A 14,635-nucleotide genomic window follows, 5' to 3' on the forward strand; every position below is an offset into this window, starting at 1 on the left:
TGAGAATGGCCTGTTCTCAGAACAGATACTCATTTCTAGTGAAGCAAAGCAGAGGTGTTTTCTCTACCCTCCTCTCCATTTTCCCCTTTTAAAACTTGTTCCTTAATAACTCATACCTCTTTGGAATGACTGGCTTTTATGTCCTCCCAGTATAAAGAAAAAAAAGATAAATGTTATCTTATGTGAAAAGGATGGCTTTATGGTCTCCATCATGGTGTCATAATATGCAGCTGGTCCTGTTACTTCATTATTACCAATAAATAGGATTAAGGGTCATTTGCAGTAAAGTCACATCTGTTTATAAAGCAAGATTTTCAGTCAAAATTATTTCCAACAACCCCTTAATGTGCCTAGAGTTGGAAGATTAGAATTTTCTTTGGTTAAACTAATGAAGACTTGTGTTTGGAGCCATGTTGTAGCAAAAATGCTTGTATTTAGGCCCTGGGGTCACCCTCAGGGTAACAAGATGTGAGAGGCACATGGGAACACACTGTGAGAGGCACATGGGAACTGAGGACTGCAGGAATAGCAAATCCTTGCTCCCATCTCACAGGCACTCTGAGGCATTAGCTCCATTAGCATGGCAGGGCAGAATCATCTGCACTATTCAAATAGTTATACCTCTCTGTGTCTCTGTCTCTTAACTACCAGGCACAATAGAGTTGAATTGAGTCAGTTAGAAGAGCACATGATGCATCTCCACTGTATGAGGCAGCTAGGCCCTTGTTTTGGTTGATATCCCTCTGTCTTTAATTTTTTTATAACTGCTCATCTGTTTTAGTATATTACCTCATTTAGTTACCTAAGTTGTATATTTTTGGGTTTTTTGGTACTTGCAAGAAATGATATTATTTGAAGCTGAATGTTCTTTGCCAACAGTATCTGGTTATGTTGTATAGCTTTATTGTGGAGAAGTTTCATGCTTCAGACAGCTAGAGTTGAGTGGAATAGAACTTTGAGCACACATCAATGATTGTTTTTCTGTAGTCAACCAGAGACCGGACCTTGGACCAGCAGTGCACTGTGAGTCGTCCAGGATTGGCCATGATTGCGGGAGCCCTGGCAGTGGAATTGATGGTTTCTGTTTTGCAGCATCCAGAAGGGTGAGTTTGCTGTTTAGAGATGGATGTTTAAACAAAGAAAGCTTTTGTGTCTCCCTTGGCCTTTTTTCAGTGAAACTCTTCTGAGAATTGTGTTGCTTTTTATATCCTCAAAAAAAAAAACAACACTAAAAAACCTGGTCTGATTCTTTGGCCTGGAAGAACTTGTTATGCGATCTTTGGGACTACATCTCTGCATCCTTCAGGAATTGAACTCTCCTAGAGTTATTTGGTAACTAATGATAAGGAAGAATAAAAATTTTGGTAGGGGCCTTAGGACCTTCATGCTTTTATTCTATTAGTAGGTTTCGATCTCCTTAGCCCTGAACATTTGTAAGGAAATACATGAATCACCCGTGATAGCAATTGCATTTGGCTGTATGTAACAGATCCATTTTCAGTGTCTTAGCCAAATGTGGGTTTATTTTTCTTATTCAGCAACAAGCTCAGAGGCATGCAATCCAGGCTAGTATGAGGCTCTCTTATGCCATCAGGGACTCAAGTTCCTTCTTTTTTTTTTTTTTTTTTTTTTTAAAGATTTTATTTATTTATTTTTCCCCCAAAGCCCCAGTACATAGTTGTCTGTCATAGCTGCACATCCTTCTAGTTGCTGTATGTGGGATGCGGCCTCAGCATGGCTGGAGGAGTGGTGCCTCGGTGCGCACCCGGGATCCGAACCCGGGCCGCCGGCAGCGGAGAGCACGCACTTAACCACTAAGCCACGGGGCCGGCCCATCAAGTTCCTTCTTATCATTCACTCGGCCACTCTTAGCTTTCTTCCTTATGCTTGTCACCTTGTGGTCACAAGATGACTGCTCTACCTCCAGTATCGCCTCTGTGTTACAGTTAAGAAGAACAGACAGATCAAAGGATAAAAGTGGTGCTCAGTGTAGTCTTCCCCTCTTTTATAGAGCTTTGCTGGAAGACTCACCCATTGATTCTAATTCCTGTATCACATGGCCACGCTTAGCTTTGAGGAAGACTGACAAATGTAGTTGTTTTTGCTGGGTGTATTGCCTCTCTGAATAAAACTGTGATAAGAAAGAAGTGGAGAATGGATGTTGGGAAGGCAACCAGCAGTGTCTGCACACTCATTTTTAAAACTGCTGTATGTGTTTTAAACCCTACAAGGTATTATTCTTGTTATATAGTTAGTATTCATTTAGTTTTGCTAGCGTTTTCCTTTTTTGTTACTTTTTATTTCTTTTGCTATCTTCAAGCTTCCAGCCAAGGGCATTTTCCTACTGCCTGAAGAATACTCTTTATTATTTCTTTTAGAAATGCTAGTGACAAAGATATTTCAGTTTTTGTTTGTCTGAAAGTGTCTTTGTTTTATCTTCATGTTTGAAAGATCTTTTCTCTGGGTATAGAATTCTAGATTGGTGGTAATTTTCTTTCAACACACTGAGAGTATAATCCTGTTGTCTCTGGTTGCCTTTATCTTTGCTGAGGAGTTAGGTGTTTATCTCATTGTTGTTCCTTTGTTACAATTTGTTTTTCTTCCTCTTGCCCTCCCCCCAAGTTGCTTTTAAGATTTTCTCATTGCCACTGGTTTTCAGAAGTTGTACTGTGATATACCTACTATTTACTCCGATAGTGTTTTCTAGTGTTTCTTGAATCCATGTCTTGATGTTTTTCATCTGTTGTGAAAAATTCTCAGCCATTATCTGTTAAAATATTGCTTCTGCTCCTTTCTCTCTTGCTTCTTTCAAGCTTTGAGACTTCAATTGCATGTCAGTTAGAATGTGCTATTTTCTGTATTTTCCATCATTTTGTCTTTTCTTCTTTTGGTCTGGGTATTTGCTTTTGGCTTTTCTTCCAGTTTAATAATTCTCTCTTTTTTCTTGTCTAATATGTATTAAAACCATTCATTGAGTTTTCAATTTCATTATTAAATGTTTCAGTTCTTGAATTTCCATTTGACCTTACTTTACACATTTCCTGTTCTCTGCTGAAATTGTGATTTTGGTCTTTCTCATTCCTTCAAAACTTTTAATCATGTTTTCTTTTTAAGTCCTTATTAGATATCTCTATTGTCTGGATCTCCTATGAGTCTTTCCCTATGTGTCTATTGTTTTTCTTGGTTTTGGGTTATGTATTATCTCCTCATATACCTGGTGTTTTGGGGTTTTTTTTGAACAAAACCTTTTTATTATGAAAATTCAAACATATATGAAACAAGACATATGTAAATAAAGTAATAAACCCGCTTGTATACACCACCCAGCTCCAACAATTACCAACACATGGGCAATCGTCATTTCCTTATATAGGCATACCTTGGAGATATTGCGGGTTTTGTTCCAGACCCACTGCAATAAAGCGAATGTCACAATAAAGTGAATGTTGCAAAAAAGCAAGTCACACAAATTTTTTGGTTGCCCAGTACATATAAAAGTTATGTTTACACTGTACCATAGTCTATTAATTGTGCAATATCATTATGTCTAAAAAAACAATGTACATACCATAATTAAAAAATACTTTATTGCTAAAAAATGCTACCCATTATCTGAGCCTTCGGTGATTCTTAATTTTTTTGTTTGTGGAAGGTCTTGTAAAAAACACAATATCTGCAAAGCATGGTAAAGTGAAGCACAATAAAACAAGATGTGCCTGTGCTGCTATCCACGTTTTTTTCCCCACTGGCTTATTTTAAAGCAATCCAAGGGGCCAGCCCGGTGGCGCAGCAGTTAAGTGGGCGTGCTCCACTTCAGTGGCCCAGGGTTCGCAGGTTCGGAACCCCGGGCGCGCACCAACGCACCACTTGTCAAGCCATGCTGTGGTGGCGTCCCATATAAAGTAGAGGAAGATGGGCACGGATGTTAGCCCAGGGCCAATCTTCCTCGGCAAAAAAAGAGGAGGATTGGCATCGGATGTTAGCTCAGGGCTAATCTTCCTCACAAAAATAAATAAATAAATAAAGCAATCCAAGACATAGCATTTCATTCATAAAGGTGTATCTTTTTAGTATATATCTTTACTATTTTCACATATAAAAACAAATTAAAGGCAATTTCTTAATGTCATCACATATCCAATCAGTATTTAAATTACTTCAATTCCTTGAATCTGCTTGGTTATTTTTCATTGAGCATTGGACATTATATATGAAAAATTACAGAGATGATGTGATTTACATTTTCTTCTGGCAAACTGCTAGGTCAAGTGGACTAGCAGTCCTGGAACAAATAAATTCAATTAGCGCTTATCCATTTCTGGTTCACCCTTGCTCTGAGTACGTAGCTCCGCAATGGTTCCAGCCCAAAGCCTGGGACGTTTTCCATGGTTCCTCTTGATTGGCAGACTTCAAACTCTTGTTTTTCTCTCCAGCGCTGTGAGTCTCTCCGTATCACTATTCAGCTTCTGATCCTATGCTCACTGCTTTCAGAGGTTGGCAATCACTTTATGGAGGAAAGCTCCCCTTGCAAATTACCTCTCCGGGTGGCTTCTCTCCTCTCACAGATCTTGGCTCTGCAATTCTTCCCTAACTTGGTAGCTCTCTGATGCTTCCAAACAAAAGTTTTTGTACTTTGTCTAGCTTTTCTGTCTGTTCTCAGGGAGAGGGTTGGTCCTGACCAGCTAGTCCACCAATGCCACATCAGTTTTAAAAATCTCTTTAATTTATTAAGCACTTATGGTGTCCTAGGCTTGCATGTGAGAGTAAAGAAATGAGTGGGCTGGTGTGTTTTGTTTCAACTTGACCTTGAGCCTTTTAGTAGTCTGTGTGTTTAACACCTTGTATATACGTTATATTAAAGATACATAAGTTAGCACAATTGTGATCTGGACGCCCTATCTTTATGACTTATAAACAATAGAATTAGTTCATCTTATAATAAATAGAAGTGAGACAAAATTAAATTAATTTAAAAAATAAAGTCAGTAATTTAAAATAAGAAAGAAGGAAGGAAGAGAAGAGAAAAAGAGAGAAAAGAGAATGAAGAAAAGAGAAAAGAAAAAGAAAATGATTAAACAGTTTAAGAGTCTCTTACTATCTGCCCGAGTCTATGCTGTCAAATGTCAGATGGTGAAGACAGACTGAAGTCAAACAGGTATTTACACCTGACTATATGACAGATACACTGTAATTTATTTTATTTCTCAAACGCTTACTCTGTGCTAGGCACTGTTGTAAGCACTTTATAAATAGTAACTCATTTAATCCTCAGAGCAAACCTATTAGGAAAGAACTATTATTAGTCCCAATTTTGGTGGGGAAATTGAGGCAGAGAGGATAAGTAAGTTGCTGAAATTCACATAGCTGGTAAAGCTGGGATTTAGCTCAGTCAATTTGGCTCCAAACTCTGTTTTTAATCACCTGCTATGCTGTTTGTGATATAGGCAGGGGAGAATTGAATTTTCGAAAGATGTCTTTTTCCAATTCTCAGAAATTAACATGAATATTCTATTTATTGTGCAACTCAGAGCTTTTCTATGCAGTTGAAAAGACAGGCTCAGTACAATGTTGGTAGCATTTGTAACTAGTCTAGATACTCCAGAGTTAAATGAAAATAAGCAACTTTTTGTGTCTTCCTCTCATCTCTGTCGCCCCCTTGGCTGTCCCTGCCGTCTAAGTGTATGTGGCCTCCTGACAGGATGTATTTGGGATAAAATCCTAGAGAGCTGATCCTACAGTTGCCTGACACTGACCCCTCTGTCTGCCACATTTGCCTTGGTCATAGGTTAAAACTAAGTCCTGAGTCACATCTCCTCTGTGACGTAAGTAAACATCACATCATTGTTTGGGAAGGAGTGCGTTCCTTCTCCTACCCAATTAATTCCTCACTTTTCTTTCCCCTTCCTCCATTTTGGTAGCATTTACATCACCTCAGAAGTTAAGGTTGGAAAGTTTTTTTTTTTTTTTGTGAGGAAGATCGGCCCTGAGCTAACATCTGCCAATCCTCCTCTTTTTTTTTTTTGCTGAGGAAGACTGCTCTGGGATAACATCCATGACCATCTTCCTCTACTTTATATGGGATGCCGCCACAGCATGGCTTGACAGGCAGTGCATCGGTGCGTGCCCGGGATCCGAACCCGTGAACCCCGGGCCGCCGCATCAAAGCGCAAGCGCTTAACGGCTTGCGCCACCAGACCGGCCCCGGTTGGAAAGTTTTCCATTTCAAAATTTCAATACAAAAATGTGCTGTGATGTTTAACAAGACCATCTCAGAGTAAGGGAATTAATATTTATTGGCTTATCACATGCCAGACATTGCACTTGGCAATTTATCTACCTTATTCCTAATTTATTCCTCACAACCATCTTATTCCTACTTTATAGATGACGGGCCTGAAGCACAGGAGGTTAAACGGCTTGCTTATGGTCACAAGCTCTGGTCTTTCTGACTCCAAAGTGCAGGCATTTTTTTAGTACTCTTCTGCCTTCCCTGCCAGCGAAATTAGCTTTTCACTAGCTTATGCTGCCTAGCAAGGGGCATTTTGGTTAACCTTATACATCTTACATGGATCTCCTCCAGATCATCCTCACAGATGTTAAACATAAACTTTTATGAAATGAGAAGTTCTAATTGTTTCCTTTTCCCAGGGGCTACGCCATTGCCAGCAGCAGTGACGACCGCATGAATGAGCCTCCAACCTCTCTTGGGCTTGTGCCTCACCAGGTTAGTGATTTGGAAATGAAATCACAGTTCTGGACCAGATCCCAGTGGTGCAAGGGGAAAGCATTTGGGGTCACTTTACCATGCTATCAGCCCAGCCCACCTCTTTTCCAACCTACTTATCCTCCAGCTACTCTGGAATTTCAGTGGGAGTGCTTTATGACCGCCTGGGAGGTATCCCATTCTGCGGAGTGGTGATGAGAGGAAATCGTGAACAAGCAGCATTACCCATAGTCTTGACGTGTTTAGCATGTTGACTAGAGGTCTCATAATGGAGGAGAAAAAGAAAGAATGGGATTTGGAATCAGCCAGACAGCGGTTTAAATCCCAGCCCTGCAGTTAGTAAGATGGCTTTCCTTGGCCAAGTCACTATACTTCTCTGAGCCTAGTTTTCTTATCTGTAAAATGGAGACAGTAATATCGACCTCATCTGGTAGTTGCAGAGATTAGAGATGATATATAGAAAGAGCTCAGCAACAGTGACAGATATGTCATAGGCTCTCAATAAATGATGCCTGCTATGTTTGTTGCTGTCATTTGTTGTTATTATTGACTCCCTAGCCAAATACAAAGCCTTTATAGGCATGCATGGGAAAACCATTAGAAAGCAGGTGCTCTACCTTGTGTCCAACATTATGTCTGTGACGAGGCTTTATAAACCATAAAACACCGTGCAAATGTGACTTTTCCAGCCTACCTCACACAAGGTGGCGTTTATTTGACACGAATGTGTTCATCTTTTCTGCAGAAATATTTCAAGTAGGACCCAACAGACACTGTAATAACCCTCCCTCGTCGGAAGTTGTCCTCCAGAGGCGACCTCTGCTGTTTACACTCTCGTATCTCATGCGAATCCCTCCCCTCTCCCGTCTTCCTGCCTTCCTCCCTTTCTTCTGACCTTGAGATGCGCCTTCAGCGTCTTTACAGATCTCATACTGAGAAGGGCCTTAATTAAATTTTCAGTCACGCCCCTGCACTGGTTTCCTTCTTTAAGTCCTTTATGTTAAATCACCACAGCTGTAGTTTTCTCAGTGCTGAGGCCAGAGGGCAAAACAGTCTCTTTACAGAAGGGGTCCAGTGTCAAAATGCATGTGCCCGTGTTTTTAAAGTACTATGGCAACTAATCCCTCTCAGCATTATTTGCCCCACTGAGCCTTGCAATTATTTGTCATTCACCAACTCTTCTAGTTCTTTCTCCTCGTTTTCAAATGTCTGAAGGATTATTTTGGTTGTTGGCCATCTCTTCATTTGGTCTTTTCAAAGGCTGAAGAATAACGCAGCCATATATGGGAAAAGCCCAGTGCGTGTGTGTGATTACTTGCTTACGTTATTTCACGTTTCAAGCCTTTATTTTTAGCTACTTTCTAAAAAAGAAAGTGGAGAAAGAACTTTAAAATTAATCAGAGGTGTGTAGTCCCTATTTATAGGCTTTAAATTTCTTCTTCTTTTTTAAGTGGAGTGAGTCCATTTATGCAACTGTGTTTTGATTAGGAGAACAGTGTCTCCACAAAAACCCTGGGCTGTGTTGTAATGCGTTGGTGCAGACTCAGCACTTCCCTCCTCCTCTTCCTGGCTCTCCGAGATGAATGATTTCCTGTTGGAGAGGAACTTGGTAAACCCCTTTGTGTGCTTTTGTATACAAAGAACGACCAATGATGTTCCCGGGGTTCATTTTTCTCAGTTCCCCAAAGGAGAGTGTTTATTAATTGGCCCCTGTGGAATGAGATGTAGTAGAAAAGTGATAGTCCTTGGACCAGAATCACAAGGCCCCCCACCAGCAACTAACTCATTGTGTACTCTGGAGAAAGTTGCTTAACTTAGCCGGTGCTCTCTGTGTCTCTGCTCTCCTCGTCAGACCCGGGAGGCCTGAGGATTACTTAGTTGATCTCTCCATGAGACCACGGGTAGAATTTGGCCCATCCAGAGATCGGCCAAGTGCAGAAAAAGGCTTGATTAGGCCCTGAAATTCAGTGATATTCAGCCTGAAAAAAACCTCTTATTGAATTTGAAAACTGTGAAAAAACCATTTGAAGGTGAGAAAATAGGCTTATGGGTCTGTTCTTTTTTAAAGTCTCTGGCCCAGTGTATATGGATGGGATTCTGCAAGCAGGCAGCAATAAGTGTACGCCACTTTCTGTCTATAAAGAGAGTGATTTTTTTATTTAAGTCATCATTTTATTGATGTATAAAAGACATAGAGATAATCACACAGATCTTTAAGTACACAACTTGAATTATCACAAAATGAACACTCACGTACTCAGCAGACAGATCAAAATAAAATGTTATCGAGCATCTCCAAAGTCCTCATCATGCTTCTCCAAATTATTATCGCCTCCTTCCTACACAGAGGCAAGCATCTCTTGACTCTCAGCACCATGGGCGATTTTTGTCTAATTTTGAACCTTCTGTAAATGAAATCATATAGTATATACTCTTTGGAGTCCGGCTTCTTGTGAAGAGAGAACTTTTTCATCGTAAATCTTAGCATGGTATTGTTCCCTCTGCTTCCCATCAAGTGAGATCTTTTATTTTATTTTATTTTTTAAAGTTGTCTTTTCCTGGCTCCTGGGGTGGTGGCTGAGTTCTGTGAGGCCACACCCTTTTTCTGGTTCTTTGGTAGAAGGCACAGTTCAAGAGTTATAAAATGTACAGGCCACTCCTGATATTATCCAGGCAGTTGGTTTGTAGGCAAGTGAGAGATCCTGAATGTGACAGAAATTAGCGGCCTCTGGAGTTGCTGATTATTTGGCTGGACATCCTTAAAGAACGAAAAGCAAGGTGACAATACAGCAGTCGTCCAGACACCACGGTCATTCGTGGAGCAGGCCTGCTTTTGTCCCACTCATGGGCCAGGCAGTTCACATGCTTTTCTAGGGGTGAATGTACGCTTGGTTCTCAACTACTGTGAATAAAGACCCTGAGTGTGTATTCCTTTCCTAGGGGTTTGGACTTGCCAGCCCCATGGGTCCCTCACGCTCTTAAATTCTTTCTTTCAGTTGCTTTCAGAAAAGGAGAAAAAAACCTGAACTAGGGCAGAACCCTGGGAGGGACCTGGCCTGGGAAATCTCTGAGACAAATGCTGAGATGCAGTTAGGGTCTCAAGACATGCCTTGGACTGCTGTTTATTTGGCCTGTCTGCACAGGCTATGCCCCACAAATCTTCAGGCCTTTATTTTTTAATAAGGTCTCTTTAGTGTGCTCGGAAATGCTTGTCTCAGTGTGCCTCTAGGGATATGGATGGACTGACTCCTGAGGAAGGGGGTTAAGAAGATAGGCAATACGAGCATATTTCCTGAAAGGTAGCCCAAGAAAAGGAATCTCCTTCCCCTTCTGGTTCTATACCCCTTAGGTTGATGTCAGTAGGAGTGGCAGGAAAAATGGACAGTCCAAGTGTCTGCTCTTTCATCATGTTGGCTGTTGTGATTTGTGACCTAGTTATCCTCCTTCCTTCCTTCCAACCATCGCTTCAGCTGATGATTCCCAACACTGTCTCTGTGCCAAGCACTGTTAGGTTCAGAGAAGTTAAGTAACTGGCACAAGATCACCCAGTGTTTAGTTCCGTTTGCTTTTGGAGTCATCCAAGGTGGTAAATGTACCCCAAGCCATTTGGATGTGGTGGAATCTGTTCCCGTGGGGAGGCCCCTGAATAGAAGGAGGGATCTGCATACAAGATGTGACAATGTCTGGGCTTCCTGTGTGAGGTCCTAGAAGAAGAGAGGGGGGTTTCATTTCCTTGGTACACAAAGGAGAGGATCAATTATAGATAGAGTTCAGAATCATCTCAGATAGCATCTCTTGTCCCAAGAGGACTTGGGCATGACTATCAGTTGAAGGATGTTACTTGTGCCCCTCGAGTTTTGCTCACCTAATGAGGCTGTCCTCGTTTGAGAGGCAGCCTGGGGGCTTTGTGATCTTACAGGTCTGATTAGAATCCCAGCTTTGCCTCTTAATTTCATATTCATCCATTCATTACCTCATTTTGCAAAAGAATTTGAGGCAGCTCTTGCCACTTGTCAGTGTGTGACCTTGGGCAGGTTACTGATATTCTGTGAACCTCATGTTTTATACCTATAAAATGGGGATAATTATATAATAAAGTCCTGGAATTCACGTGTGGAATAAATTACATTTACTAAACACTAGCACTGTTCTGGGCACATAAGAGACACTTGTAAATGTTAGTTTTTTCTTTCTCTTTCAGTTAAAATGGAGCTTATACTGCTCTCCTAAAAAGAGAGTTACAAAGAATCTCATAAAACTCTGGAAGCAATGAGTGAGTAGGGAAGGGTTGGAAGGATTGGCTCCGTTCTTAAGTATTTTCTAAGGATGACGCTGGCGAATTTTCCACTTCGTTCTTCTGCCCCTTGGTGACTCCCGTTTGATAATGACAGGTGGATTGGTGGTGGCAGCTGAGGCTGTTGTCTGAAACGGAGACCACTGTGGGCATGCCTGGGCTTTTGCAATTGGTAAACTCTCTACTTTGGCATTGAATTTGGTTAAGACTCTTTCCAACATCCAAGAGCAATCTGATGTTTGGAGTTAGTTTTTATTTATGCAAACTCCACGCTCTAGAAATATTGCCAGGCCTGCTGGAAACTGGTGTGAAGTTAAAGCAGCAGGTTTCAGTGGTGGTTGCGACTCTGCCTTCTCAGAATGGCTGTTTGTTTCTGGGCATTGGATCTTCGCTTCCCACTGAGGCAAGAGAGGCTTGGGGCTCATGCTGATTTTACTTAGGTATAAACACTGCCAGGGGTGGCCCAGAAAGGAAGGACTCCTTTGTGTTCCTGATCTATTTGTTTTGTAGCCAGTGGGGAATAGTTGACTGAAGATAATTGAATCTACTGAGGCCCTGATAGCAGTCATCTGTATATGGAGTTTTTGTTTTTAGGGGGGTGGCTTTTTAAAATTCCTTTGGTCTTCTCTCTCTTTCCTCCTTTCTTTTTACCTCCTCCTTGCCTTGCAGCTTTCTTCCCTTTTCTGGCGTTGGAGCCAGAAAGAACTGAACTCAGATTCCTGGCTTTGCCGCTTGGTAATTGTGCAACCTTGGGCAAGCCATGCCACTTCCCTGAGCCTTGATTTCTTTGTCTGGAATATGGGGGAAGGTCATAGGATGGTAGTGAGGCCAAAATGGGATGAGGATGTGAAAACACCCAAGAGCCCTAGACACAGGGATGGCACTTGATAAGTGTTAGTGCTCTTCTCCCTTCCTCACTCATTTCCCACACTACTCCAGGGCATGCCTTCCTGCACGGCTCGGCTCCCAGGGTTAGGAGGGAGCCCGTTGTTTATGTGGAAGGGAAAAGGGAGAGGGGTAGGCACTTTAGGGGAGGCATAGGAGAGGCGAAGTAGATGGGTGAGAAGGGTGCTTGGTGAGTTTGAGGATCTGAAAGGTGGCTAGTGTATCTGTAACACAAAGAGTTGGAATCACACAGCAGAGAAGGAGAGGCAGGCAGGATCATATAGGCCATTTTATTTATTTATTTGTTTGTTTGTTTGTTTGTTTATTTATTTATTTTGTGAGGAAGATCAGCCCTGAGCTAACAATCATGCCAATCCTCCTCTTTTTGCTGAGGAAGACCGGCCCTGAGCTAGCATCTATTGCCAATCCTCCTCCTTTTTTCCCCTTTTTCTCCCCAAAGCCCCAGTAGATAGTTGTATGTTATAATTGCACATCCTTCTAGTTGCTGTATGTGGGACGCCGCCTCAGCATGGCCGGACAAGCAGTGCGTCGGTGTGCGCCCAGGATCCGAACCTGGGCCACCAGTAGCAGAGCGCGCGCACTCAACCGCTAAGCCACAGGGTTGGCCCACATCTAGGCCATTTTAAAGGTTTAGACCTTCAGTCCAGGGGCAGTGGAAAGCCATTGACAAGTTATAAGCTGAGACTTGACGTGGTAAGGTTTGGCTGGTGCGTGAATAGACTGGAGGAGATGTGTATCTGGGAATTTCAGATTTCAGATACATTTCAGCATACACGTTTCCCAGCTGTATTCCAGATCCACTGAGTGACAGCCACTGCTGCTGTCTGAAAAATAGCTTCTTGGTGGCATCATATGGGACAAAGTACGTAATTCATCAAGGTAGCCTAGACTTATCCCTTCTCTTTGAACATGCCTTTGAGTTTTGTGCTCTCAACACCACTAGTTGTTTCAGAAAGGACCCTTGACACTTTGTCTCCAGCCCCAACAGGTGTTCCTGCTGGGAACCTTTGGATGCTAATTAGACTTGCAGGTGTGCCTAATGAATTTGCCAGGACCGCCCACTGCTCTGCTGGGAACAGCCCGGGAAGGAGGCCAAATGAGCATGTAAAGGCCTTGTTCTGATGCTTTTGCATCTTTTCTGCCATGTTTTTACTCCTCTTGGTGAGGGGAGCTGGTCCTGTCTTATAAGGCCCTGTTGGCCAAATGCAGATACCACCAAGTGCCTCCTTGTGTTTGGCATGGGGATTTCAACTCAAGCTGCTTTTGCCCGTTTTTGGGCCTGGGGTGATGAGAGGGAAGGGAGCCAAGAAATCACAGGTAATCGTATTTCTTCTAGGTTCTGTCATTCCCAGGTGGGTTTTTAAATATTTGGAGCAAAGATATTGTAGAGCTGGTTTATATGTAAATTTTTTTTTCCTAGAAGGCTACACAGGAAACTGATGCTGGTGATTATTTTGAAGAAGAAGGATTGGGGGCAATAGGGACTTGTACTTTTCATTTTGTACCTTTCTGCACTGCTTTGAAAATGTTAATCAAGATTATAAACCGTTTTTTAAAAATCACCTTTTTTTGAGGCATAATTTATATATAGTAAAATGCACCCATTGTAAGTGTGCGTTTAATAAGTTTTGATAAGTGTGTACACTTGTATCTAACCACCACTACCACAAATGGGATATAGCATTCCCAGTCACCCCCAAAATTTCCCTTGTGCCCCTTCCTGGGTAATATCTGCACCCTCAGCCCCTAGGCAACCACTGATCAAATTTCTATATGGGTCATTTTTATTTCCTCTTTATTCTTTTCTGTTTTAAGAGGAAAAACACTTAATGTAGGGGCCAGCCCAGTGGCGCAAGCAGTTGAGTGCGCGTGCTCCGCTGTGGCGGCCCAGGGTTCGCCGGTTCGGATGCCGGGTGCGCACCGTGGCACCGCTTGTCAAGCCATGCTGTGGCGGCGTTCCGTATAAAGTGGAGGAAGATGGGCATGGATGTTAGCCCAAGGCCAGTCTTGCTCAGCAAAAAAAGAGCAGGATTGGCAGATGTTAGCTCAGGGCTGATCTTCCTCACAAAAAAAATAACAAAGAAAAAGAAAAACACTTAATGTAAATTTTAAAAATAAGTAAAATGTGTAAGGAGGCAGGAAGGATTTGGCACCTGTAAAGAATCACTCTTACTAGCCACAAAGCTAGGTGGAGGGGCGTGTGTGTGTGTGTTCAGAGGCTGTTTAAAAGGAAGTTAAATATTTAAATAAATTTTATTTTTAAAAAGTAAGAAAATGGGAGTAAATGTGCTATGGGAGTATAGGTGTTTTTTTTTTGTTTGCCCTTTTGTTTTCTGTCATGTGCTTATTGTTTTTATCATAGGTAGTGTTAAATTTTTTAAACAGCTGTTTAATACCTACCCTCCTATAAGGAAAGATTGACAGCAAATATTAGTAATAGAATAAGAGTTTAGAGTAAGCTGTGTGCAATCTCAAAAGTTAGAGAATTTACCTTGAACAGTGTCAAGGGGCCTTAGTTCCTGTGTAGATGGAGAAATAATTTTGATTTTATAGACCCTTTTCATTTAAATGTTAATTTAGATGTGGGCTAAATTAGGTGGCTGTGGTGGTGCTATTTTTAGAAAATGTGGAAACGGGGCCGGCCCCGTGGCTTAGCGGTTAAGTGCTCTCGCTCGGCTGCTGGCGGCCCGGGCACGCTCCGACGCACCGCT

At 41.9% G+C, this 14,635-nt stretch overlaps 1 protein-coding gene across 11 annotated transcripts in view; it reads left to right on the forward strand.

Annotated features, from left to right (window-relative positions):
• The window catches only part of ATG7 (autophagy related 7), a 253,951-nt gene that overhangs the window by 70,847 nt on the left and 168,469 nt on the right, over positions 1-14,635 (forward strand). For all 11 annotated transcript variants that reach the window (XR_015552307.1, XR_015552308.1, XM_087431500.1 and 8 more), the window contains exons 15-16: positions 988-1,103; positions 6,649-6,724. Coding sequence is in view for 9 of the 11 variants with exons in the window: in XM_087431500.1 (XP_087287626.1) it covers positions 988-1,103; positions 6,649-6,724 (192 nt within the window). In the remaining 2 variants the exon portion in view is untranslated. The remainder of the gene's footprint in view (positions 1-987; positions 1,104-6,648; positions 6,725-14,635) is intronic.

This window comes from Ceratotherium simum, chromosome 5, assembly GCF_057802395.1.
Source record: "Ceratotherium simum simum isolate JZ-2026a chromosome 5, ASM5780239v1, whole genome shotgun sequence".
NCBI lineage: Eukaryota > Metazoa > Chordata > Mammalia > Perissodactyla > Rhinocerotidae > Ceratotherium > Ceratotherium simum.